This window comes from Apis cerana, linkage group LG3 (genome assembly GCF_029169275.1).
Source record: "Apis cerana isolate GH-2021 linkage group LG3, AcerK_1.0, whole genome shotgun sequence".
In the NCBI taxonomy this organism is placed as follows: Eukaryota; Metazoa; Arthropoda; class Insecta; order Hymenoptera; family Apidae; genus Apis; species Apis cerana.
Window position 1 is genome coordinate 10,557,108 of NC_083854.1, and position 26,831 is coordinate 10,583,938.

A 26,831-nucleotide genomic window follows, 5' to 3' on the forward strand; every position below is an offset into this window, starting at 1 on the left:
TCGAAACGTCCATTTATTAACGCGGACACGTTACTTCGCTTTGTTTCAACATTCCTCCACGAATATCTCATACATTAATCGCGTCAAAGCCAAAATTCGTACTTTCTATTTATAACATGGAGGAGACGAGATCGGTATTCGAATAATTTAATAAACGAATGTAATTTTATTCATTTTTTGATCGAAGATATTGGTTCGACATCGACTATATATACGATAAATGATAAATTGTACGAGCATTAGAATGAGAAATATTTGTTCGACAATATTTGAAATATCGTGGCCGCTGTTCAAACACAAATTAATATCAAAGGATTTATAAGGATAAGAAGGTTCTTTGAACGTTTTTAAATCGATTCGATGGAATAGAGAAGAAAATAGAGTCTTGTATTATTCGTGTTTAATCGAGATCGTGTGTCTCGTTAAAAATATCTTCCCTTGAAAAAATGGAAAAATTTTTTTCTATTCAATGTTTCGACTTTGACTGTTGCCAACGAATGATATCGCGCATACACCTCGAAAGATCGACTTTTATTTTTCAATTTGTAGAATTTAATAAAATCGATAGGAAGCAGATATGTAAAAGATATTTGCATGATTATCTGCATGGTTGTAATCATTTGGGCGATTTCACTTCGAAATTCACCGATGCAAATATTTCACGAATTAATTGGAAATTTTTTCCTTTCGGCAAAAGCGCCGCCATCGTTTATCCCCCAAATCGATTTTCTCCGCGATATCGGTGACGGAAAGCGTACCTTTGCCGAATTTCGCGCAGACTATGCCCGATATATATATATATGTATAACGTGGAGAAGTAGTTGAAAGCGAACAAAAGGGAGGAAACGTTTGCTCGTTCGAATCACGTATCTTGCTTTCTATTTATCCATCGACCCTGTCCACCGACAGGGATCCGTTTATCGCCGTATCCGCAAAATTTATATCACCTTCAAGAACACTAGTCCTCCCCCCGGCGTGCGGAGAAAACGTAAAATATTTCGGATTGAATCGTTTCCATGTTCCAATGTTCGAAATTTTTTTCTTTCGTCCGAAATTTCACACTTTATACTCGTCGTTTTTCATTTTGAAAACGAAACTTTCCCGCGATTCGAGAAGAAGAAGAGGGGTTGAAATATAATAGGGGTGTACCAGATCTTTTGAAGGATTAATATAACGACGATTATTGCGTATGGAATAAATTTGATGAATTAAAAGTACTGTTGCGCGATTCGAGAAGTTTGAAAGGTTTAATTACTCGTGAAATGAGTTTGATTAATTTCAGAAATACTGTGATTTATGAGAAATACTGTTGCGTGTATTCCAACGTGAATGGCGGACAATTACAAAATTTGTTTAATTCATTACACAAACTCGAAAAGCCGTCTTATGTATTATTCATACGTGAGTTACCATCTGTCTCTCAATTTACATTTCTTCAAGTTTCTTTCGCACAATCCTATTCCCCGAACCTATCATTGTTCGCGAATCTTGCAAAAATTTTCCAAAAATTTCGCGAAAATTCCGAATACACCCTTGTATTCCAATTTTCACCAAACATAATCGAAAGGAAGCAAGAATGAAATTTTCATCCATTCTAATTTTTTTCAGCCTTCAACCTTGCAAAATTCCCTCGTAAAACAACCGAAATCCGGTCGATCGACGCAACAAACCCTGAAAGAATCGATCGGCGGAGCGAATGATCCGCGAGCGAAATGGTGATCGCGAGCGGATCCGCCTGCGGTGGGGCGTCGAGCAAGCTTAGGAGGTCCCGAAGATTGTCCTCGACGAGGGGTTTGAAGCGGGTGGTCGAAGAGGGGGCCGGGCGGAGCAAGGAAGTGGAGACGAGGAGGACGGCGGCGATGAATTGGGAGCTGAACGAGAGGATCAGCCTGAGCAGCGGCTCGAGTCCCGGCTTGGCGGTTCGGGCGGACGCGAGGAGGGGGATAGAGTTGAGCGGGAGCCGGAAGAAGGTTGACGCGTGGTCGTGGAGAGGGCGCGTGGAGACGGGACTGGAGCTGATGAACGTGTCGGGGTTCCAGCAGGGGGAGCAGGACAAGAGGCGTGGCAAGGACACGCTCGAGGAGAAGAAGGGGGCCGTGATCAAGAGCGACTCCAAGTACGAGATAGGGGTCCCCGGCAGCGATCCGGGGTCGTCCGGGAAGTGGAGCAAGCAGAGGAGACAGCAGGTGTCGTCCGGCGGCGGCGGGTCGTCCAAGTCGCGGAAGTCGAAGAGCGAGAAGGAGGGGGAGAAGGGGGAGAGGAAGTGGGTGGGCGGGAGAAAGAAGACGGAGAAAACGAACGACTCGATCTCGAAGAGGTTGGAGCTGATACACGAGCTGAATCAGAAGATCCTGGCCAACTACGAGCGGTTCCAGCAGAGGTCCAGGTCGAAGAACCACAGCGCGAAGGAGGGTAAATGCGATGGTTGGAAGAAGGAGCAGGGCAGGAGCCGCGGGTCGGGGAAGGAGGAGGAGGACGCCGAAGCGAAGCGGAAGGGTAGCAGAGGCGCGAAGCCGGCGCAAAGATCGTGCGACCGGGACTGTTCGAGGAGGATGGACCAAGTTTCGACCAAGAAACAGTCCGCCTCCTCGCCCTCCTCCTGCTCTTCGTCCGAGCCGAGAACGTTGCGGGATAACGAGAACTTCATCATGGCGGCGAGGCCAGGCTTGTGCGGAGCTGAGGATAAGGAGGAAGCCGAACACCGCGGGGGGGAGTGGAAAGACAGCGATCGTCTGGGCAGCTCGAGGTTGTATCCGGAAAGATACGATTCGGAGGGGATCTCGCGCGCGGGGGACGAGGCGAAGGTCGAGCGCGGTGGAGCCCGCGACGAGGAGAGGGTTGGCGATCGGTTGGCGATCGAGGAGGTCCCGCGGGATGTACGGGGCTGCGAGAGGACTGTGGAGAGGTGGTTGGACGGGGAGGGAGGGAAGAAGGAGGAGGTGGAGGAGGAAGCGGCGTGGGACGAGAAGAGGAGGAAGACCGCGACGGGGAAGAAGAAGAAGAGGAGGGAGAAATCGGGGAGCGAAGGAGCGATGGACAGCAGCGGCGGGTGCTCGGCGACGAGCGGCGAGGCGATGAGCGGGCCGAAAGTGGCCAGGCTCCAAGAGACGTTTAATTCCTCTTGGGACTCTGGCGTCGGCGTGGATGTCGGGAACGGTGGAAGCGGTTGGGTGAGGATACACACGGGGATCGAGAGCAGCCTCGTCTATCTCACTGTCGATACCACGGCGAGAGACGTGTGCAGGGACATGCTGTTGGGCGACGACTTGTCTCTGTTTATACAGGTAAGCGGACCCCCAACTTCCGTGGCTAATTATTCATTTGATTTACGACGCAAAGGTTGCGCGCGACCGCCCCGGTTAATGAGAGGGACGAACATGCTAATGAGGAACTGCTGCTCTCACTCGCGTCTTTGCGACGATGGGACAGAGGATGTTTTTCAAACGTTTTCCCTTCTTTCTTTCCTTTTCTTTTTTTCTTCTCTTTTTCTTCCTCTTCTTTCTTCTCAGCCCTCGGTTCGTTTCGAAGTAAGGAAGTTGATTAGCTCGAACGGTTTCTTCTTTCTTTTACGATAATATTGAAAGGAAACGATAAAGAAAAGAAAGAGGATCGATCGAGGTTTTATTTTAAACTAAAGATAGTTGGATTATTATATTCTGTCTTCTGTTTTTCTTGCCAGCAAGAAAGTCTCGAGCTTAAAAAAAGGAAAACACGCAGCGTCGAGACAAATATGAAACGTCGCCGGCAAGGAAGTTTAAAGGGTGAAACTCGAAGTGATGAAAAAAAAAGCGCGATTTAAGGAAGGGAAGAGAAGAGAAATGAAAGGGAGGACAAGGTAGAGGACGTCAACGTTGAGAATAGGGAGAAAGAGTGGCGGGGAGGGGGAGGAAAAATACGAGAAGGTTTTCACGGAATATCACGGTGGACTTTATCTCGTGCTCGAACGTTAACGACGGACCGGAAATCCTGACGTACCGCAATATCTCCTTCTCCCTTTCTCTCTCTCTCTCTGCCTCTCTTTGAAGGGATCCCAGCGAGACGATTTCGTTTCGGTTGAGAAAAGATGGAGAGAGAGAGAGAAAGAGAGAGTTATCGTTTCCTTTTGATGAAAGAAAGATAAGCGTGTGTGGCTTATACGTCCGTGTTGCGCGCTTTCGAACTGAAATTTCAAGGGTGAATGTCTTCGCGGCTGAAAAGTACGAACGAAGACGAGAAAGTTTTGAAAAATCTCCGATTGATGCGACGGATTTTGTTTCCCTTCTTTTCTTTTATTTTTAAGAATTTCAGGGCGAACCGTTTCACGATTTATCGATGAGAGATCCTTGTTGAATTTTAATACGAATTTGGATATAAAAGAGGGAGGGGGATAAGAAATATTAATTTTATCTCGCGAGATAAAATTTGCAGTTAATTCCATTAGAGAATACGAGATTTTCTATTTAAAGGATCGTAATGGTTGAAATAGGGGATGACATTTGTAAACCAACTGGTTGACTCGAGTTGCTTTTATTAACCTCCCTCTTTGTACATTTGCCGAGTAACAAACATGTATATTGGAAACGTGATCGTTCCGAATCTCCGATATCCAATAACATCGTCTCCCCGTGCATTTTGGGTCACGTTAAACCTGATATTAGTAGATAGAGTAAAGTCAAAGACTCGGCGAGACGTTCGAATATATATATATATAACGTTCCATTATACGATTATAATCAAACTCATCGAAACGTTGCTTTCCTTTGAAGAACCATCGTAACGATAATAACAATGCACACGAATTATCGAAGATCCATCCATTAACATCTCAATTACAGAACAGATCCCTTCCTTTAACGTATTACCTTAAAATCCTCGAAAGAAAAGAAAAGAAAAACAATCAAAGATACTCTTTTCTTGTCGAGGAAAACGAATTATTTGAAAGTCTCCAAGAAAACCCTCTCCCTGATCCAAAATCGCGAGACAAGCAGCAAATCCACCCCAAAGATACTTTTTTGAATCAAGGAACTTTGTCTCCTGAACAATCTTCTCCCCTCGACAAAACGTCTCTCGTCCCTGTTTGACGCGGGGGTAGAACGTAAAAAGCGGGATGGGCGCATCTCCGCGCTTTCCCCGTCCGGGGACAAACCGATTTCTCGTACACTCAGTCAAAACTTTCCTTCCTTACCCCTTTACCACGAGTGGAACGGGCGGGCTGCCTCCTCAAAGATAACGAGGTACGCGCCAGTAATCAAAGGAGACTCAGACTTAAATAGCGGGCGTGCCTCTTAAAAGAAGCTCTCGAGGTGGATACACTCCACTGTCACAGCCGCTGCTCAAAGTCAACCCTTGCGTTTGTACAGACGGCCGCAATAATGACGCTGATGGATTTTCGTGTTTTCGTTTCATCTGTTCACCCTCTTCTCCCTCCCTATGTGCTATTTATACACGCTGTCGTTACGGGCCTCTTTCCTAAAAGTCTTCTTCTCTTTTTTTGGTTATCTTTCTTTTCACAAGATTGCCAAGGTCGATGGTTTAATGTTTCCAATGAAATTTATTACGAGTTACGTTTGTGATTTCTTAAAAGTCTTTCTTTCTTTTATTCTTCGTGGATTGGTTGGTTTTTCGAGTATTCGTTTGAGTAATGATTTGATAAGATTTGAAGTAAGAATTTTTGCGCAAAATGGCGTACGTTGAATTTCTTCTCTCTTCCGAGATACCCACGCTCGTGTAAACGTCCTACTTCTTTTCGTCGAGTAGCTGCACGACTTGGAATTAACTGATCCAGAAACAACTCGTTGCGTGTATTATAATCCATGAAACGTGATGAACGTATGAAATACGATCGTGAACGACGAATCGATTGAAAAATTTTTGTCGAGAATTTTAGTATTTGATAAATATTTATAAATCGAAATTCTTTTGTTTGATTTAAAGGAGTTTAAAACTTTTCTTCTTCTTTTAATTAGTCGATGATTTTTTCTTTCGTTTGAAGAATTAAAGAGTCTTCTGTTTTAATAAGACAATAATTTCTCAAAATTTTTTTAGTAGAAAAATGTACAATCTTGCTCTTCCTTTCAAACGTGCTATCGTTTACGAAGCTGTTTTTCCAACAAATTATAAGTACATATGTTTTAAATATTCGAACAATTTAATCTTTCCAAAAGAAAAAACTTAACCTTTTTAACAGTGTTTTTTTAAAAGTGTTACGATAAAACTCGAACTAAAAGTTCTTTAAATGGGATCGCTCTCTAGTTATAAATAAGCCGCAAGAAAAGCCACGACGAGCCGTATAAAAGAAAAAATATCTTTTTCCGTAGTAAACATATCTGGTATCTCTATTTAGATAAAACTCTGTTCCTAATGTAAACTTTATTCGTAGGTGTTATTTCGATCGATTGGACGCATTCATTTTTAATAAATCTGGAGAAAGAGATACGGGTGGAAATTCGTTAGAGAGCGGAACGGTATGCGAACGACTTGAGAGCAGCTGTCGCATTGGAAGCCATCGTTGAAACAGGTGTCCCCTATCCGAGAAACTGTGGCAAGGAAGTCAGGTAGTTGGTAACACGTGACTGACCGGTTCAAGCCGCGAGAACAGGTGTTTAATTACATAAGGGTCGGGACAAGTTCGCGCTGGGTTACGTGTCCGTCTCGCTACGAGTTTCAGGAATTTTGCCGCAGCTATGGGAAACTCCTCGTGGAGTTTTCGCCCGATTCCCAAACCTATGAGTATTTTCCACGATGAAAATAAAATAACGATAAACGGGAATTCTTTCGAAGAATTTAAATTTCCAATATTTCCAACATCGTCGTCTCTTCCGAAAATTCCTCCGTTTCGATTACGATTCAAAGTCCGGACGATCGGTTACGATCCTCCCTTCCTTTTCAACAACGCGATATTTTACTACATTTTATTAAAAATATTTCTCCTTTTTTGTCCCTCTTGTTCGCGCGCGAATGGGATTATGAAATCGGCCGATTGTATTCCACCGAGACGAAACAATAACGCGATACGATTAACGATGAAATTAGCGGCCGATATTATAAAATTAATCGCAGCGCGGTGAGCGCCGTGAATTCGAAACGAGCATGCGCGCCGCGTCGACTTCCCGTCCAGCTATCGCGACAAATATTTCCACCGCTTCCTCCTCCGTTTAAGCGTACAACGCCTGCGTATCGACGTTACCGATCGAGGGTTGTTGTAATCGATGTAGATAGAAACGCGCGATTAAACTCGAATCGCGATTGATTCGGATTTTCGGCTTCGTTCGCGCGGAATCGCGTTTCCAACGTCGAAAAAGCGAGCGGGAAGAGCGGTGATCCGCCGCGATCGAAAACCTCGTTATTTTTTAATTAATTCCATCCTCCTCCCCTCCACTTACCGCCAGACGATAAAAAGCAATCTTTTCCCCGCTGAAAATTCCAATTGTGGAATTAAATTTCCACGTTAATCCTCGTCGTTCTTATTCGATTTTCGTTCTTTTTTTATCGTAATTATCGCTTTCCCCTTTTTCCCTACCTCATCACCAACAATTAAACTATGATCGAAGGAATTCAATCTTATATCATCGTCGTTATTTTTTGCTTTTCTTTCTTCTCTACGTCATCGTCGATAATAAAACTACGATCGAGGGAATCCGAGTCAAACTCGCGACAACGTTCAATCTTTATATTTTCCACGGCTTTACGAAACGAAGGAAAGGGGACACGATTTGATGGCAATCTACGTTTATCCCTCGCATTTAATCTCCCCCTTTTCTTACGTACGTTTTACTTTTTCGCCCCGTTCCCAGGACAAAACGCGGGAAAATTGAATGATTATCGGAATTCCATCAACGAGACGGCAGAAATAAAACACGGCTATGGTTAGCCCATTCACCCTCCCCCCTCTTTCGTTTCATCCCCAGCTGGTGAACGTCTAAATGAATCTGAATCGGGCATTCGTCTGTGCCACTTTTTCCTCCAACCCCGGCCAAGGATATTTTTAAGATCATTTGTTACAGGGATTAAGCGCCCCCCTCGCGAGATATTTTTTTCCTCGCGTTGAATTCCTTTCTCGACGGGAACTAGGGATGAAAAAGTGTCTCTCTACTATAAATTGAATGTTCTTCGTTATATAAGTCTGATATAATAATTATGATGGATATCGTTATGGAGGAAGATGAAGGACGGAGAGGATCGTTTTCATGTTGAGCCTCGTTTTTTAATAATACACGCAAATCTTCGAAAGCCGTTTCTTCTCCGAAAGCATGCTAAAAAATATGGCAAAAGTGAAATGTGACAAAAGACTTTGGAATTATTAGATTTTATTTTTATTTGCAATCGTATATTTCATATACGATCCCACAAGAATTATTTGTATATAAAACTGATAATATGATTATCGGATTATTCGACGTGCCGTCTCAACTACTTTTTATAAAAAGCGACTTAATTAAGACTTAATTTATTTATTTATTTATTTATTTTATTTTTCGTAGAAATCGTTTAAATAAAACCGCGCAATTAATCGACCCTCTTTATTATTTTCAAAATATAATAATTTTAATTTTCTGGAGTTCAAATGTTCATTTCGCGCGGAAATTTCCGGTGGAAATTTTAGAAAAATTCAAGCGAATTCGGGTTAACGAGCGGAGCTCGATTATCGATGATTCTGAAGGGAGGGTGGCTCTCCCTTCGTATAATAAAATAATATTTCGATCGGTTGTAAAAAAAAATTAACATCTTCGTCACGAAAGCAAAATTTATTTTTCCAGAGATTCGTCGATGCTTGAACAAAATTGAACCATTTCGAAGATTACGGATTTATTACAATATTTTGTCGCGAGTTAATTAATCCTAACGAGCGTAATGAATATTCACGATAAAACGTATTTGTAAATTTATCTAGATCGTACGTATAATTATGCAAATAAGTGTAATTTTATCGATGAATTAATTTCATTGTCCTCTTCAAAATATTCCAAAATATTTTAAAATGCGTAAAGTTTTTTCGAATTTTCTTCGAAATCTTCGAGAGATTCTAGAATTAAATTCTAAAATGCAAAATTGGAACTTATCCATTCTCCAACATTTCTGAAATAAATATTATTCCAATCGATCTGCGCAATCTTTCGTTCAAAAATTACTTTATCGTTTTCCTCTCTTCAGATCTGAAAAAAAAGACACTCCTTTTTACATTCCACTTCTCGCTCGTGTTAATCCCTTAAACACGGATAGCGCTGTAAATTCCGTGAAAAACAACTGGGGCTACAATCGAGATCATCGAAAGGGTAACGCGTGTAATCGCCCTTTTGCGAATTTTCACCCTCGATTCGCTCTCGTGTATACGAGAGATCAAAACTCGGGGGGGAAATTTGGTGGTGCCATTTCCCAACGAGCGTATCGTGACGAAATAATAAAAAAAAAAGAAAAAAAAGGAGATGAAAAAGCATCGCAACACCTGCAAATGCTCTAATCGTAATCCTCTTAACGGGAGGGGAACCGGGAGAAATAAACGGCGAGAAAATAACGAAACATTTATAACACCTTGCTTCCAATAATATTGAATAGGAAACTTTGGAAATTTCCATACGATTTTCACAAAATTTTTCGATTAAATTTTAAATCGTGATTGAAAAATCGAGGCTTAAAGAAGCTTTTTGACATTTGAACATCTTAAAATTCGAATTTAAGAATCACGGTCCAAACTTAAAATCCATCGTTTAATACAATTTTTCGATTGAGAAGAAAGTTTCGGAATAATGAAAAACAATGGTTGCGATAAAAGACAATTTGCCATTGTCCGTAATGCGGACAAATTTCGTTTCTTATGAAAATCTTTTCGAACTTCGTATCTATAAAGGATCAAATCATCGATGTTCGCAATTAACCGATAATTTCCACCTGATATCTTCATCTTTCAAAAGTAAAACGGAGAAAGAAAAAAGGGGAAAAAGAATGAAAGAAAAGAAAAATATATAGCAGTTCCGGTCCATAAACTCCGTGGAAAAAAGGGGAGATAAACTGAACGACACGATTTCCCGGGGAAGTGGATCCGAGTGTAAAGTCGAAAACGACGAATTCGCGCCGCTACGTCGTTCCATAAATAAGTATAAACCGCGCACCCGTGTCCAGCTTAGAGCTTTTATATAAAAATCGTAAAGTTGGCGAACACCTGGCCGAGCGTAAAGTGCTTTTTGACGAAGCGATCGCGGTTTTATCGCGGACCATTAAACAGAAATATTCCTTTTCCATGCCCCAACTTCCTCCTCGTCCCTCGATGCCACCGATATGAAAAGGGTCCGAGAAAAGGGTGGCATAAAGGGGTTGAAAAGGGTGGTAGGGACGTGGTTACACAGTCGGTGTGCACCGGCAATCGTTAAATAACGTTCGCCTTCCCCGTGAAAGGAGGACTCGTTAAACGGTAAATTGTTGCTCGTGGAAACAAGGAGCCAAGTTTTTATTTATAGTTATACGGAAGTAGGTTGTGTAAAGGGGAGATATATATTCTCTCGTTTTTAAATATTTTTTTCGTTCAGAGACAGATAATACAGATATTTTAAGACAGATAATTGGGATCGGAGAAAATTTGGAAAGAATTGGAAAGCAATTTTAATTTTAACCTCGAAAGATTGTTATTGAAGATTGTTGGATTGAGATATGTTGAAATTGTGAAAAAAATATTTCCTCGTGTATGTTCTTTTATTTCGTAAAATGTAGTAGAAATTTTTTAAAATTTTTATTTATAGAGATTTTAATATTTTTTCTTTTTAATTCGAATTGCAAAAGTGAAACGAGAACGTTAGAAATTTAAAAAATTTTAAATCTCGATTTCTAGACGACTTTAAATTTTCGCGAAACAGACCGACCGCGTTATGTCATAAATTTTAATCGCGTCGTCTCCACGCAAATAATCCACGAAATCATTTTATTCATTACGATACGTTTGCATATGACTAATTTTTAAAATTCTATTTCCGATAATGGTTCAACAAAACAAACGAATATCGCCGCGACGAATCAACTAGGATATGTACATATGTACATACAAAACATTAGCTGCTTATAATGAGTTTTGTTAATTATACGCAAAGGCCCCTGGGGAAATGCAACTAGCTTGGTTTCCGCTGTTCGATCGATAACGTCAATTTCCATCGAAAATAAAAATAAAAAAAATCTTCTCTATCTTTAATTCCGGATTCGAATTTCTTTTTAATCGTTCGACGTTTTCTCTTTCCTATTCTTTTCTCTTCTCTATTATTCACCGTTCATCTTTAATCTTCGTTCGTACGCAAATTCTCAAATATTTACATTTAAATTGAAATCGAATATCTCTTATTGCAATAATTATTGCTCAATTTCTCTGTTGATAATTACGATACTTAATGGCCATTACTTCGGGTTTGTAAATTATTTTTGTTGTATATTTGTTTTATATTATTAATCGGGCAGTTAGTCGAGGTTGATTACGATTAAATTGCTTGATTTTCACTGAAATATTATTGGAACGTAGAGAAATTTTACGAGGTTGTTAATAATTTAGGCGCATAGATTTCGCATGTTTTACAGCTGTAATTACAACTCGTTCCCTGGGAACGTCCTAATTAACGGAGTTAGAAGATACGCGGGAAATTGCTAGAGTATAAACATGAAAATAACTTCGAAACTGTTCAAATCGAATTTTTCAGACTCGTGAAATATTCGAGTAATTTATAAATTTTAAATCCATTCCAACCTATTAAATTGTTGATTGCTTTCTCGTGAAAAATTCGTGAATTACGTTTTACTTCAACTTTGAATAAATAAATGATGCAACATCTATTATGTTTCTGTTACACGTGCAAACTGATTGCACAGTTTCCAACATTTTTTAACATTTTTCTTCGGTATTGGAAATTCTCCATTTTTCGATATTAAAAAATTTCCAACACTTTTAAATCCTTCCTGGTTAATTACTCCGTACGAAATCTTTCTTTCTTTCTTTTAAGAATTTTTGACAAATTTTTAAAATTTTCCTTCGCCGAAGAAATTTTCGAGAGATCGTCCGATCTGTTCTCACTCGATACGAGGCTTGATTCTTTCCAGAGAGTGACAGAAAAGTCGTCTCATGGAATCGAATCGATTGATCAGCTATCGGCTGATGGAATAGCGATTCTTTTCTAAGGCGGATCGCTTACGATACTTTTCCACGCTGGACTCTTGAGAAATACTCCATCTTCAACTCGTTTATTGAATTTATTCACGGTAATTTCGTAAAAACGTAACGTTGAAACAATAATCATAGATCGAGTTTGAATGGAAAGTATTCTTCGAAGAAATTCGAAGAAAACTCGAAAAACTCAATATTTTTAAAAGTAAAAGTTAGAAAAGGGAGAAGAAATATTTCGACTTATCATCGAATCCAGTTCTTCTACACTTTTTTGTTTCAAAATTAACGAAAAATTATCAAATTTACTCCATAATTATTTAATCGCATTACCCGTATCATCGTTGTACCCTGTATTATTTAATCAAGGCGATCGTTTCCTCGAACGCCCTTTTACGAAATTTCCGGAATATGACCGGCTTTGTTGGTTCCTTGGGATAGGGGGAATCCGCAGGAAGTTGGATCGCGTAACTTGGGCGAAAGGAAATAATCTCGAGGGTATTGCCGACCTCTCTCTCTCTCTCTCTTTGTCTCTGTCTCTCTGCAGACACGATTTGTGTAGACACACTGTTCCTCCTCCACGATGACATTTATACGACGTTGTTTCGCCCATCCGGAGAATCGGTTCCAGACAACAAACCTCGGTGTGAATGGAAATTCTGTTCTTAATAAAAAAAACAAATTAAATCACGAATCAATCGGAAGCAACGACAGCAACTCGTCGCAATTATCCATCGTTCGTTTTGAAAAGAAATTTCAATTCAAAGTTCCGTTTCTTAATTTTGCATCAATGAAATTTTCAGATATAATAAATATAATATATAATAATAAATTCAGAGCCGTATTTCGCCGGACTGAATACGAAATTCTGATACCGCGAACAAAAAGAAAAAAAAACGGAAAAACGGCACAATTCCACTGGGCGGATAATTGCAGAACGATCCGTTATTTTATTCTTTCGCAAGTTGGAACACTTAACGCGCGCCAATGTTTGAAATCGGTGTGGAAAATGGCGAGGGAAAAAAAATCGTGTCGCGAAACCAAATATTTTAATCGATTCGCGATCGATTATTTTTTTTTAATAATCCACCGAATAAACTTTTTTCTTTCTCTCTCTCTCTCTCTCCTCATCGTTTCTATGTCAATAAACAGAAATTGAGATCGGTTTTCGGTCACGTCGCGATTAACCTCAGCTGGATTATTTTTTTTTTTCCATCCTTTTTTTTCTATAATATCCTTTTCCCCCGTTTAATAAATGGGACACGAGAAATGGAGAGCAACTAATGGCATATTTGATCAAGGATTTATCGCCTTGTTTGTGGAGCGTGAAGATACGCATGGTGAATTATATTTTGGGGATGAAATTTTTCCGATATTTTTAAAGTTGAAAAATTTTATTTTATTTTATTTCATTTTTTCGTTTATAGATATAAATTAAAAGTATGAAATTTAAAAAATACGAGTTAAAAATTTGTCGTGTTTGTTATAATAATTTATAATATCGCGATATTGTTTTTCTCTTTTCCTTTTTTTTTTAATCGAAACAATCCGATCTCAAAACCCATTAAACTCGAAAATCGTTCCATGTATCTTAACAAACTCTTGGAGAAACTTTTTCTCAACAATTACATCGGAAGAAGTAATCAATCGAGCTTTCATAAAAAGTTGGAACAAAGAAGAAAACGAAAACGCCTCGAAATAAAAAGACTCTCCGGGACGATAGTAGGAGAGGAAGGGAGGAAGGAAATGAAAACGCGAAGAAGGATTAAAAAATGAAAAAGAAAAAAAAAAGAAGGAATTCGCGTTTCTTCGTGATGGCGGGTCAATCAAACTTGCCGCGAAGTTGGTCCGATTGCAGGTAAAAAGGCTGTTTGGCCGAGGCACCACTTTTTCCAACAGAGACAGAAACTTCTCGATTGATGCGGCGTTGAAAGCCCTTCTCCAACATCCTACAGAGTGGTTTCTTATAAAAGAAACCTGTCCCTGGGAACAGTCCCTGGATCGAAAAGTTTGCAACTCGACGGCTGGAACCTCGAACAGCCTCTAAAGTCCGCAAACATGGCCGCCTCGAGGAGCGAAGATATTCGAGGGTGGCAAGATGCGAATACATTTGGATAATAATATCCTCGACGGCATTTTACTTTACGAATAATGGACAGACCGTGTCGAGAGCGAAAGACACTTTTTCGAATAATTAACGTTTAATATCTATTAAGAATTATTCCTTCCTTTTACTTTTGGCTCCATTTTCGAATTCTCCAACATATTTTACGAACAGTGTACCAAGAATTACTCGTTGATCCATAAAGACTCTCTCTAAGTGTTTTTCACGCTGCATTGAAATTAAAATCTCTCACTCTCGAATATAATATTTACGTAATATCATGCTCTTCGACGACGCCTTTTACGCTCTCTACAACTATTTTTGGGAATAAATTCCACAATACGTAGAATCCATCGTTGTTCGAAGATCCGCCATCCTCTCATACGTTCAAATTCTCGAACTTGATTCTTTTCTCTCCGATGAAACAGTTGCAGTGGTCTTCGCTACTTTCAAGAGCTTTTGACTTTTACTCTCGGTTTACCAAGTAAAGAATTATATTTGGAAAAAGTAAGTCAAACATATTCGTATAAATTCGGATGGAAACATGAAGCGATTTCGTTGGAGCTACGCGGCCAATTTTGATCCAACGTTTCCCTGGCCACGGGAAAGCAGTAAAACGGAAGTCGTAAACAGCGGCACGGCGGCACGATGGTGTGCTGCGGGGCTCGGATTGGGATTGGTTTGGGTGAAAGGTTTTGGGGTTTGAATTGGATGTTTAATAGGTTTTCGATCGACGCGAGTCGATGTCCGCCATTTGAGAATTTGATAATGCTTCGGGCCAATTGTGACGGAACGCTTGTTCCCTGTTTCCCTCCTTCTCCCCCATTTTAATTAAACTGGATGGATAGAATTCCATCGCGTGCTGAGATTGAACAACGAAAATTTATTTATCCTTCCTTGAGACCGATAAATTAATCAGAAATAGGTAAATTTGTCGTGGCAAGTGTGAAAAAAGATTGAAAATAACTCGTGCAGAGCTGGTGGGCAGAGTTGACTCTTGGTTGAAGGAGTAACTAGTTAAAAATTTCGAATAAAGTTTATTTCGAGAGGATGGCTTATTAAAAATACTTTCTGTATTATCATCTGACGGTACAATTATTACGTTTCGACGAATATAAAGTTATTTAAGTAACTTTGTTCAACTATTAAATTTTACTCATCGTCGATCCTCCTATTATTATCGTGGAAATGTTGCATAATTGAAGCGTTTACTTGCTATAAGGAAGGGTTTATTTCTTTATCCATAATAATGCGGTTAAATTAGCTTTCAGATCACGCTATCCAAAGATTTGATACGAACGCGACGTGGCTGGATATTCTTCGGTTTAAATAAAATAAGGAGGGAAAAAAAAGGGAAGAGGAAGAAATTTTCAAACAAAGTAAATCGTTAAAAAGGATCTATTTGATTTAATCCCAAATAATCGCTACGTTATTAAGCCTCGTCCATCGCGTTGATGATCGTTATTTCGAGTGCTGGAGGGATGTTTTTTAATTACCGAAGATGAAAGGGAAACGCGGGCTCGATCCGGAAAACTCGGCGGATGTCGAAATTAAGATGGAACGCGGTCGGCCCGCGCCTCTCGCTTAATTAAGTTGGCAAGATTTACGCGGGAACACGCGAAAAACTCGTCGTTGGTGACGAAATGTCGCTAGAGGAAAAAATACGAGCCCGATTCTTCTTATCTTTTATCTTTCCTTTTTCCTTCTCTTCTTCCCTCCCGTAACGAGTTCGTATTCATCATCCCGTGTTATATATATGCAAACTACCGTAAAAACTGATAAATTTCGTCGGATACGTACTACTTTTCTCTCTCTCCCCCTCTCTCTGTCCGATATTAAACGTCGAAGTAAACGAAACATTGGAAAATTGCTATGCTAACAACGATTAAAATTTAATCAATTTAAAAGAGGGAATTAATTCGATTATAACCGATTCGAAATTTCGATCTAAAGTTAGATTTAATTTTCAGAGAGCAGAGATCGATCGATTGACTCGTTCGAATTAGATTTCCGAGCAATTGGGAAGTTGTTTTTCGAGAAAGATACCATTTTAAATAGTCCCACGACTGATCCTAATATTATATATTGTAAAGGAAATAAAACTGTTCCCCAAGCAGGGATCATTACCCTCGACTTGTTCCATCCCACGAAGAAACTCATCGACCTTTACAAATTCCTGTGTGCCGCCCCTCGCCGAGGAAATTACATTCCTTTTTATGTAAACAAGATCGGGAGATACTCGTGGCACGAGCCGATAATAAGATCCATTAAGAGATTACGTTGGTTTTTTTTCAGTATGGAGGGGAATCCGGAAGGAGATTGGCTTCTGAAGAGAAACCGCTCGAGATACAAGACCAATTTCTCCAAAAGCTCGGATACCAGGACGTATCGAGACGGTCCCGGCTCGGGGTCGATCCTGAATTACGACACCTCATCGCCTTCCACGTGGGTGAGTACCGTTTATTCCCCCTTTCTCCTATCGGACTCTTAACATCCGCGATTCTCCTTTCGATTCTTCTCTCGTCGCGTCTTCTCTCTGGCCGAATAGTCTGTTGGATAAAATACGGTAAGAGTAGGCGATATTTTGAGAGTATTTGATCATTTCGTTAAGCGTTGTATTCTGGATGGTAAATAATCGCATGTGTAATCGTGAGACAATAGTAAAATATACTAATAGTATTTTATTATTATAATGTTATTATTAATATTGTGGTATTAGAAATATTAAGATAGTAGTTTTTGGTTTTATATACTTTGTCTCTATGTGCGATTATAAGATTATTATTAATATTTATTATTATGGGTTATATATTAAATGATTTATAATAACGTGTTGCGATTATTAATATTACAGATAATGAATAATCTACATAAATTATATCGCATTATAGTTTAAAATATTAATATTATATCAAAACATCAATAATTGATAATTTGTAATTGCAAATACTTTTGCATGTATATTGTAATCGTAAAATAATGATAAAGTTATTGTTATTTCATTATTGCAGTCTGTTTATTATCTGTAATATTAATGGTTATAACGTTATTGCACTATTAATACTAGATCGAGATTTATGATCTTAAACGTTTTTCTCCATTTTCTTATTTTTAACCAATTGAATCCATCCAATCCTTTCAGTCAAAATATTCGCCTAGTTAATTCCTAATTACACTGGGATTGAACTTGAAATTATTTCGCACGTCCTCCATTGGCTTAAATCTCAAAATTGTCAAGTAATATTAATAGATGATCAAAATTGAAAAAAAAATTGTCGGTGTGTACACGATGGTGGAGTTGCAGGAAGAATTTAATCAGAAATAACCGGGTATCAAAAGATTTACGGACGAGAATGTACGTTGCAAGCCCTGAGAGCCCTGAGAATTTCGTTTCCAATAAAAGGACGGGCCTGTGCATTTTCGCCGAGCGCGAAATTTCGTTACACGGCCCATGTTCCCCTGTCATGACCGAGAGTGGGTAAATTTAAAGGGGTGAAAATGAGTTCGGGCACCTATCCCACCGCGTTCGACGTTACAAAGGTAGAAGTTCGCATATTTATCCCTAAACGACCTAGATTTTTTTCACCTTATTTATTATGAATTTTTCATCTTGTCTATTTCCGTTTTTTTATTTTTATATTCATATTCATCGTTTGTAACTGTTGATTATTCCGAAAAGCGTGGTGTCGATTCAACTTCCGTTTAACCCATAATCCTTTATCCCATAATTCTGTTTCAATTTTAATCTTAATTTCATCCCGCTTCATTCCTCAGATTTATTTCAATCTGACAGTAGTAATTATTGTATTATCCTGATATTCTCGTGCTAATTAACTTAAGATTAAATCAGGTTAAATTAAGTTAAATATCGTGTTAATATATATATATATATTATTAATAATTTATTCGAAAATTTTTGTTCCTTCTAATCTATCGCCAAATTAAAAATATTCGAATACATTTGCAATTCAGAAATATTCGTGAAAGCCAATAAATTGCTTGCATCAAAATATAAAGTTCATTCCATCCGGTTCGATCGATAATTCTTTGACTTCCACTCGCCGATTTCCCGGCGAAATTGAAATAATTACATCCGGTTTTCGCTCTCCGCTTCCTCTCTTTCTCTCTCTCTCTCTCCCCCTCTTTTCTTCTCGCAATTAAAACAAAATACACAACGAATCGTAGTCGTTGAAACTTGGCAAAGTGTTCGATCGATCGGGGACAATCAATTTTATGAACTATCGAATCGCGATAACTCATTACACCATTCTCGAGCGTTAATCGATCGCAACTGTAAACCGTAGAATTTAACGGCGGCGAAATTCCTGGTGGTGAATGGCGGCCCTGCCGGAAATCGGATGTCCATTGTTCCCGATAACTTTATGCCACTGTGTGACGAGTTTACAGAGTCGAGTGTTACTCTGTTTCTTTGAAGTATTCGCTTTCGTATGCAAATTGGGACGGATATTTTATTTGGTCGAGGTTGTTCCTTTTTGATTTCCAGAGTTTGGGATTGGAGATGGCCGAGAAGAAATTCTGAAATTCTGGGATCCGGAAGAATTTTGAAATTGTTAAATTTCAATCAGAGGAATCGTAAAAATTTTGGAATTTGTTGATTTAAAAAAAATTCTCTCTTTTAAGAATTTCCAATATTCCAAGAAGAATTCTTGGCAATTCCAAGTGCTAAAAAGAAAAAAAAAAAAGAAAAAGAAATTTTGAAACTTTGAAAATTGTCGATATCGAGGAAAAAGTGGTAAGATTTCAAGGAATATTAATTTCCGAAACTTGGAGTCTCAAATATTGAAGAAAAGTTTATGAGTTTCCAATAGAAAGTTTCATAAGAGGAATTTTAGAATTTTGAAAGTTACCGATATCCAAGAAGAAGTGTTCGAAAGATATCGAAAGTTGTTAATTCTCCTATCGTGGAACAATTAAATCGCACAAAGGATTAATTAAAATATTCCAGAATCTCATTACATCGTAATAATTACGCTCAAACTCAAAGTAAAACTTTGTATATCATATATATACATATATATATATATATATAATCAAAACCCTTATTCCAAACTTTTAACAACCGTGTTCTATTTTCCTATATTTCATAAAACTTCAACTTTTTAGCTTATTACAAGATGCTCGTTAAAAAATACATACATACAAAGACTTTGAACATCGTCCTCGGTTTTTCTCCGCCCAAAGACCAAACTTTTTTTTCTCTCTCCACCTTTAGTTCCACAACTTTTTTATCTTAATATCCCAGTTGATTATAAGCTTGGGAAAAATGTGGGGCAAAATATCTATCCCCATAATTTTTCATCCCAGCCACCATAACAACCGCAAATTTCTTCCAAGCATTTGAAATTTTCTACTCGGCGTGAAAATTGTTGTTGTTGATTAAAAATTACAAAGATTTCTTCCGCTCGTATTCGATATAAATGAGCCCCTTGTTAAAATTCGCTGCTCGATCGCGGATCCACCGTCGTGTTGACAACGTGTTGAGAGTGAAAGTAAGCTGTAATAAATGTTCCGTGGTAGAGAAAATTAAAAAAGGTACGGCGCGAAGGGATTGAAAATAAATAATCCCGCGTGTATGTTTCGAAACGAAGACGAGTCGTCGACCAGTTCTTCTTAACGCGGCTGTTGCACCTTCTTTCCTTGGGAGAAGGTGTGAAAATTTTTGAAAAATAATCGCGAATGAGAGGAAGAGGAAGCTCGATCGAAGGTGGATATAATGTTACGTGAATATTGAAAAAGGGTTGGATAATTGTGGACGATCTTGAGGATAATTTAATTTTTTCTTCTTCTTTTTTTTTTTATCGCTTTTGTAAAAATATCAACGGAGAAGAGGAGTTCAGTGTCAAAGAATGGAAATTAGAACGCGATCGCTTTTTCGATACTCTGCAGTATCGCATACTTGTGCACATTTATTAAGCCGTGAAAGCGTATGTGCCGGGAAGTGGCCATAATTCAGATAAAATTATGCCAATACCGCTTCGCGTCGCGTATATAATTTTGGAATTTTATTCGAGAAGCTCATAGCCCATTTTATATATCGATAAAAATATAGTATATCTATAAATTGTACAATTTTTCGAGATTAATCTTCTAATTTTTGCCTCTTTGACGATAAATATAATACCGTAATCATCGATGTGTCGTATTTATATTAACATTACTTGTCGATTAATCCATCTCTGGACTTATTCCGGGTATTATCCCATAATTGAACTGGAATATCTTGTTTCTCGGTGTCTGGCAAGAAATTGGAGCCCGATTGTGTACAATCTCTTGTCTAGACTACGACCTTAACAAAGTCTCGGTTACTCTTCACCTGACATCCACCCTCCTCCTCCGACCCCTTTCCTCCGTCACCTCGGAATGGTTAATAGGTGTTTGCCCATCAAATAACGTTGCTAATTGCTTGTCACCTTGGATACACGTTTATTCGAGCGTGTCCAATCCTCTTGGACTTGGAGATACGCGTTGTCGGAGGAGAGAGAGAGAGAGAGAGAGTATCGTAGATGTTTCGAGATGATAATCGAACGATACAACGATATACATTTGATATTGAGCTCGAAGGGAAATTGGAGTCGGTATGGTGGAAAAAATGAAGTTCGAGTTGGTTGGGGGAATGATTAAGGATGGAAATTGCGATGAGAAAAGTTCTATCCGGTGTTTGTTTTCGAAGAAGTTCTGAACAAGGTTTTTTTTAAAGTTTATTGTTTTTTTTTTTATCGAGGATTCGAAGGATTAAATGTATTCTGCGCGCCGCAAGATGATCCAAGAATTTTTATTACGAAGAAAGATGTTCATTGATTAAATTTTTAATAAAGAAGGAAGAAGGTAAGGAAGATTCTTCTTGTTGAAGATGTTTAAGGTATCTTTATTGGATAGTATTGGATTTCTAGGGTAATGTATTCTGTACGAGACGGTGACAAGGTCGGCAGATTATTGAACAAAGATGTACATTGATCGTTTTGATTATTTTAAATTTTAACGATCGAAGGAAAATAAAAATGTCGAAGAATTTGTTATTTGTATTTTATATATAAAAAAAAAAAATACGTATCGCTTCGAAAAGGGATATTTTACAATAAAACAGATACTCTTTGACATTAAAAAGATGTAATAGAATTTATAGGAGAGGATTGCAAAAAAGAATTTCCAATTTAACCCCGTTCGAAGAGATGAATTACTTTTTTCAAAAAAAAGAAAAAAAAGAAAGAAAAAGGAAAAAAAGATTTTCATATATTCTAAAGGATAAATTTAAAAAGAGAATCAAAGAGAAGCTCCAATCTAGAAAAACTTCCACCTTAAAAGGATAGATTACTGTGTATAAAAAAAGAAAAAAAGAAATATAGATTTTAAAAATTTTAAATAACCAAAGAAATAAATCTGCAAACTAATATCATCAAGATCAAAGGCAAAAAACCGGCTAAAAAAAGAAAATATTAATAAAAAAAAATCTCCTATGATTAAAAAAAATATGTATATATAACTCGCATTTACAACTCTTAATTAAAAAAAAATTAACTTAAAATTACGAACGAACGAGAGTTTAAAATTTACGTCGAAAAAGGGGAAACGAAAACTGATGATCCCATTTTTCGAATTGCTTCTATCATTTCCAGCGTGACAAAAAAAATAATGATATTTCGCGCGTTGAATTGAAATTAATTGTTTGATTGAAATTAAAGTTGCGTTGAATTGAGAGGGAGGGGGAAAAAAAGGAAAAAGAAAAAGGAAAGACGGAAGAGGCCGGTGGTCCCATTTCCGAATTGGTCGGGCGAGCGCGTTCCATCGAGGATGAAATCGTCATGGATTCCTGCGGAATCGGTGCATCCCCTGGAGGGTAATTCTCGGTGGAGAGCCCGGGTGGAAAGTTTCCAAGAGAAATTCCGAACAGTTAGCCGGCCTGTAATCGGCATTTAACGTTTCAGCTTAGCCAGCCGGGTTTGGGTCGTTTCCCCTGGCAAGGAGGCCGCCGCCTCGTTTCCGCAACTTCCGCTCGTTCAATCTCTCTCTCTCTCTCTCTCTTTCGGTCGTTAGCGGTTATTATGGTTAAACATGTTCGCTCGTGACACGAGTCACCCTGGCTGCTCGACACACAGCCAGGTGAATGAATTTACGGTTTTAAAGGGTGGTCTAAGCTTCGACGTTGATTCACTGGATCGTGCGGGGTATTTCGATGGCGGTTGACAGGTTGGCAACTATGGCGAAGAGCGAAGAAATTTTGGGGATAATGTTATTGGTTGCTTGGTCGTTGCGAACACAGGAATGCGAGTAGGGATAAAGTAAATAACGCTGTCTGATAATAAGTTTTTCTCTCGATTGTGTATTTCTTACTCGTGCCTCGTTCAATATAGTAAATTATTAAACGATCCGTTTTTCTAAAGGCCAAACTTTTAATCTTAAGATAAAATTGCGGTCGAAAGTAACGCGAATGCAAAATAAAAATTAATTTCTGTTAATAATTATCGTAACTGATATTTTCCGATCGCTCTATCAATTTCAATATTTTGCACGATATTCCTTCTTGCGTGTCGTAAACTGATTTTACAAACAAACTCGGCTTGAAGAAAAAGGAAAGAAAAGCCGAAAGAAAAATACACGAGCAGCGGAATATTCTGCATCGACGAATCTATGTATCGTGACGAGCGAAGTAAATACGATCCCACGAGATATCGGTCCACAGACTTAAATACAAATCCAATTGGTGGATCGACGAAACGATCCGTGGCTCCGGCATCCGTGGATACTCGTTGTAATATTCATGCGTGCTGTCAATTGTTCCACAGTCCATCAAATCCGTGTCACCGGAAACCGCTGAACAACGAACGAGCGCCGCGCATTGTTATCAACACGGGCCGCATTGTTTAGCATCGCGCGGAACCCAAGATCGCCTCTCCATTACGTTGATTAATGTATCGAATCCCCGCCCACTCTTCAAATTGGATTCATTATCGACGCCCCCGAATTTTCCACCCCTCTCTCTCTCTCTCTTCCCTCCAATTCGAATTCCGTTAAACGATCGTCAACCATCGAAATTTTTATTCGAATTGCGAGTGTTTAACGTGGGACAAGCGATCTTTTCATAGGTTTGGAATAGAATTAAAAATAAGGGAGGATATTTTTCAACGTTCGTCATTTGCAAAAGAATCAGAATTATGTAGAAAGTTTCGAAAACGAAGCTGCCAAATTTCTGTCCACCGATTCTCAATTCCTTTTACGAAAATCAGAAAAATATATGCTGGAGATGATCTCGTTTCTCTCGCGTTGGGGGTAAAAGAAAAATAAACTCGCAAGATATCGTCTGTCTAAGCGGAAACGACGTGTACGTACTCTGCGCGTGCAACGTAATCTCGTTCCATGAAACACGAAATCACGAACGAACAGCCATTTGCGTGGTTTCTCAGGGTCTGGCAAGGTCGGTTAATTAATCAACTAGAGAGAGAGAGAGAGAGAGAACGAGTGTAACGTTGTTTCGGTTCGACTGAAACGCGGTAGAAACGTTCCTCGACGCGTTTCATCCCCTGTTTCGTCAAAGAGTCTGTCTCTCGTGGACTCTCTCTCTCTCTCTCTTGAACGTACAGTTCAATTCGATCGTTTGATCGGTAAGTTTCCATCGGTTAGACCACGAGATTCCTCCTCCTTCGCCTCTGTCCAAAGGTATCGAGCGAGCATCCTCGTTCGTATCCTTCTCGTTTGAGTGGAGGATCGATGGATGGAAAGAGGAGGGACTCTATCTCCTTACGCAATTAAGCGTTGACCAGAATGTTTGCGATTGGATTATTAGTTAACGCTGGAAAGACAAATTTATTTATTAGTTGAATAGTTTTTTAACATTAAATTGTGCGTGTATTAATAGTCTTAATATTTGTATCTTTGGTAGTAAATAATATTGTGTTCGACGTTTAATTATTGGAAATAAACGGAATCATGGGTAAAGAGTAATATTGGAAAATTTTTTGATCGCCATCAAAATATTTTTAATATTCGGTTATTAAAAAAAAAAAAAAAAAAAAAGGAAAATAAATATAAACAAAAATGTAACAAGATTACAACTGAAGAATAATATTTAAAAAAATTCATCTTCTGATATATAATTACGCAATTAAGCATAAATTTACAAAGTCTTTTTTTTCTTTAAATGTATATCTATATACATGTACAAAGCATACATATATTTTTTTTTTTTTTTTTACGAAACAGAAATTACATTTTCGTATTTAAAATATTCTATTCTACATTCTCTGTCACGAACGAGCTTCATTCCGCAATTTGTCAAAATAAATAAAATGAAATAACGTCATAAAAAAAATTTCCATCTATTTTTACCACTCTTCCGTTCATCATTTTAAACGGATGAATTCTAATTTGATCGAACGCGTCATATACAGTTCTTTTTTTTTTTTTTTTTTCCTATCCAAAAACCAGATAGATTTATTTATTTATCTCGTTGTTTGATTTAAAATTGTTACGAAACGAGCGTTAAACTCGCGCCGCGCAACCTAATTCTCCTCGATAAAATCGATTTTTCTACTTGTCGGTGCAAACGACGAAAATAAATTTCCCCAACGACTCGCCTCCATTCTTCGACGAGCCGTTTTATTTGTTTCGGCAATTATATTCGATTCGATTGTTTTTCACGGGAAGAACAGCGAGCCGGCGACGGAGTCGGTAATTGGCCACAGATTGTTTCATTTGGTAAATTGAATATCCGATTGTTTACGAATCTGTCGTGAAAGAATCGCTATTTTTTTGCGCGAATTTTTTCCCCGGAAAAGAAAGAATAATTTCTTTTTTTAATCGAACGTGAACGATATACGGAAATTTATTTCCTTTCCGAATCTTGATTGAGAGATATGGATACGACGAGAGTTTATTAAATTGGGATGGTGTGCAAGTTAGGGATGAAGTTGGTGGAATTGAAATAAGCTAATTCTTTCCGAAATATTCTACCAACTTTGAAAACTTTAAATTGAAAATTTACAATTCGAAAGATTCCACTTTCTTCTTCTTCACAGATTTAACACTCGGACAATTTTCGTATAGAATTGAAGGAAAAAAATTTTTATTGAAATTGAATTGAGTTTTCCGAACTTTTACGATATCTCGATGAAAAATTTAAATCAAATTGGAAATTTACGATTCAAGAGCAAAGATTCTTCTTCTTCTTCTTCTTCTTTTTTTCAAGTTTAACACTCGGAAAAATTTAAACTAAATTGGAAATTTACAATTTTTATTACAACTCCGTAAATGCAAATTGCATAATTTTCGCAACAGAATTCCTTTAAATTCATTTTTCTTTTCGAATTAACATTCTCACATCGCTTCCCACCCCATAGAAGGAGAAAGCAGAGGGGGTTGAAATTGAACCTTTCTTCCAATCGCAATAATTATCGATTTTTCCTGTAACTCCAAGCGGGAATGCAAATTTTGAATTCCTACTTTTTCTTTTTTTTTTAAATTCGCCCTTTCGCAAAGGAGACGGAGGAACGGAGTAGGAGGAAGAGGAAAGATGGTTTCACGCGTGCCACGCCAATTATAGCGTTATTGCCGCTATTAATGAGCAATTTCAGGGGCTCTGTGCCATCGCCGCCCCCGTAAACTTCAACTGCATTACACCCAACTTACGTTATACAATTTTCCAGGTTAATTAAGTTAAGGCGTTACGTCGCCACGTAACCGCGATACCCGTCCCTTCTCCTCCTTTTTCTTTACCGTACACGCCTCTCGAAAAGCTTTGGGAACCTCCTCGTGTCGCTTCGTATTTCCCGCAACTGCCAGGTCGAGCAAGTTTCGAGAACTTGGAACGGACCGGTTTTGAAAGCTTTCGAATTTCGTGGAAAGAATGGGACGCCTTAGTGGCGAACTTTCTTTTGTAATCGGTGTAACGGAGGTTATCGAAGGTTTTACAAGCGTAACGTAATTTTACGTTGAAATTTTTAGTGAAACACGAATTGGGGATATACCTTTTTTTTATTTTTGTTTTGAAGGCGAAATTCGAGGGGGAAATTATACTTTATCGGAGAGGGATAAGAAGAGGAGATTGTAAAAATAAATAATTTGTAATATTTCGAAAATATTATTGGTAGAGATATCATTTATTCTGGTTAAAGAGCATTCCAGATTCGCGCGAAATCATGGATCGTCAAAGTGAATGTTAAATATTACGTTAAATTTAAACTCCAAGATGTACTTACATCAAAATCCGTGAATACCCTCCGTGTAGGTAACCATGGAGAATGTTTGGACAACCACCACTGCTAAGCTTTTAGGAAAACCAAATTTTAAAGTCCATACCTTTGTGCCCGAACTGAGTTTAAAGGATAAACAACAAATAATGATCTTTGCGTTTCGGATAAGTGTTCCAAATGAAATTTCAACAGTATGTTATTATTAAGTTGCACTCCACCAAGTTGCCGATCTTTGAATAAATGACTATCAACTCGCGACTCCCCTATTTCCCTTATATATATTTCCTTTGTAATAACTTGTTTTTCCCTTTCTTTCACAAGTGAACGAATTTAGAATAATATTCCTGCATGAGCCACGAGTGCAAACGAAGCGTAATCCAAATATCGGATTAACTTTCGAGAGTTGATTCCATCGATG

General features: G+C 38.4%; 1 protein-coding gene across 2 annotated transcripts in view; it reads left to right on the forward strand.

Annotated features, from left to right (window-relative positions):
- LOC107998068 (PH domain leucine-rich repeat-containing protein phosphatase 2) overlaps positions 1 to 26,831 on the forward strand; it is a 146,686-nt gene that overhangs the window by 57,389 nt on the left and 62,466 nt on the right. For both annotated transcript variants that reach the window (XM_062072840.1, XM_028666835.2), the window contains 2 exons: positions 1,609 to 3,284; positions 16,506 to 16,659. In XM_062072840.1, the coding sequence (XP_061928824.1) occupies positions 1,713 to 3,284; positions 16,506 to 16,659 (1,726 nt within the window). In that variant the 5' untranslated portion in view covers positions 1,609 to 1,712. The remainder of the gene's footprint in view (positions 1 to 1,608; positions 3,285 to 16,505; positions 16,660 to 26,831) is intronic.